The sequence below is a fragment of the Ursus maritimus genome, unplaced genomic scaffold (genome assembly GCF_017311325.1).
Source record: "Ursus maritimus isolate PB19 unplaced genomic scaffold, ASM1731132v1 scaffold_7, whole genome shotgun sequence".
NCBI lineage: Eukaryota > Metazoa > Chordata > Mammalia > Carnivora > Ursidae > Ursus > Ursus maritimus.
The window spans coordinates 409,913-411,848 of record NW_024426885.1 but is presented as its reverse complement, the minus strand read 5'-3'; the positions used below and the strand labels follow the sequence as shown (position 1 = coordinate 411,848).

General features: G+C 61.5%; 1 protein-coding gene across 1 annotated transcript; it reads right to left on the bottom strand.

Moving 5' to 3' along the window:
- Positions 1-662: 662 nt before the first annotated feature.
- On the bottom strand, positions 663-1,928 carry LOC121101244 (homeobox protein MSX-3-like). Its single transcript, XM_040624238.1, has 2 exons — positions 1,715-1,928; positions 663-1,075 (listed from the first exon to the last, which is right to left on the bottom strand). The coding sequence occupies exons 1-2, from the start codon at positions 1,926-1,928 to the stop codon at positions 663-665; spliced, it is 627 nt and encodes a 208-aa protein (XP_040480172.1).
- Positions 1,929-1,936: the final 8 nt, after the last annotated feature.

The following is a 1,936-nucleotide window of genomic DNA, read 5'->3' as shown; positions in this document are numbered from 1 at the left end:
CACACACACACACACACACACACACACACACACACACACACACACCATTTTACCGAAGGCTGCCCAGCCTTCTCCACTAAAACAATAATATGCAGGGAACATCCCTAAAATAATCGTGAACGTTTCCATTTGGTCCGGACCGTAACAAACCCAGTCAGTGATAGTAACTAGTAAGTTCATTTAACAGTCCCGGCACCAAATTATTTTCACCTGCTTGTTCCGGCCTCAGTTTCTCGCCAAAACCCCAAACCTTGTAGCCAGTTCTGAGCGTCCTGCTTATGGGAGGAAGGGGCGCGGGGACGCGCCACAGAGGAAACCTCAGAACACCCTCCTGGCTGCTTTACACAACATGGGAAGCTCTGTATATATCAACTGCTCACTGTTCACTGCAGAGAAGTTTGGTAGGAACGTGATTTTAAAAACTCGTTTTACAATATCTGTAAGATACCCACAAGTAAGTTTGAGGCATCAATCATAGCCTGTATTAACAACAGCAGAAACATAAAAACTGAAACAACAAAAAAGAACAGGGAGCGCCGGGAGGCAGTTCAGCGCGAGGACACTACGCTGCCTGCCCAGCGCCCCTGGCGCGGGGACCCACCTCGTGTGCCCCGCTGGGGAAGCCAGCAGCTCCCCGCCCGCGCCCTCCCTCCCCGGTTGCCCTAGGACAGGTAATACATGCGGTAGGCAGCGACGGGCGCGGCTAGGAGTCCTGGCACCTGAGGCAGGGTGCCCGCTGCGCCGGTGTACCCGGCCGGGGAGCCGGGCAGGGGCGCGCCCAGGGCGAAGGGCAAGGCAAACGAAGGCAGCAGCGGCTTGGCCGGCAGCTTGAGCTTCTCCAGCTCAGACTCCTGTAGCCTCTTGGCCTTGGCGCGGCGGTTCTGAAACCAGATCTTGACCTGCGTCTCCGTGAGGCTCAGGCTGCTAGAGAACTCGGCGCGCTCTGCGATGGACAGGTACTGCTTCTGGCGAAACTTGCGCTCCAGCGCCAGCAGCTGCGCTGTGGTGAAGGGAGTCCGCGGCTTGCGGTTGGTCTTGTGTTTTCGGAGGGTGCAGGGTGGAGGGCTGGGGGCGCCTGGGAGGAGAGAAAAGCACAAAGCGGGCGCTCAGACGCCAGCAGTGCGCACCCCTTTCCGACACTTTGAAACCCACAGAGGCCGGTTACCGATGCAAGTCTCGGCCCCGAGAAAAGACGAGACTCCAAAAGCCACTGGGGTAAGAGAGCAAGGCATCAAGGAGACGGTGCGTGCATGGGGAGGTGGGGGCACTGGACTCGGGTTCTTCTCCTCAAATAGGCCGCCCCGCACTCCAGGGAGGAGGGGAACTCTGACCACTTGGAGAAGCGAGAAGCTTGGGCAGGAGGCGGCCGCAAGAACCGAGCGGTGAGCACTGGGGCGAGGATCCGGCGAAGCAGAAGTTAAGCATCGTGGGGACGGACCGGGTGGGGGTTGTTTGGGCCGGAGGAGCTCTGAACCAAAAAGCCGCGGGTTCACGGGTTTCGGACTCTGCGTCGGGGTTGGCGTGGGACGCAGGAGCTACTGAGGGCTGGCGCGCACGCGAGGGCTCGGGTGGGCTCGTTTCTTTGCACTCAGGCCAGGCGCGTTGGTGGCTACTTTGCGAAGTTAGCGACAGCGCCCTTCCCGCCCTGGTCCTCCGAGCCTGGGCCTGGTAGGGGCTTCTCTCGCTGCCCGGGACCGTGCGACAGGGCACTTACGTGGGGAGGACGAGCGGGCAGCTGGCGGGAACCAGGCCCAGGACTCCGCGGTGCCCCGTGGCCTCTCCTCCCGGAGTTCCGCGGGCTCCGAGTGCAGCCCGCGATCCGCCTCCAGCAGCGACTCCACGCTGAAGGGCAGCGGGCCGGTCCCCGCTCGCCCCCCGCCGCACGTCCTGAGCCCAGCGGCGTTCATGCCGAGCGACGCTGGGGCCATGCGCAGGC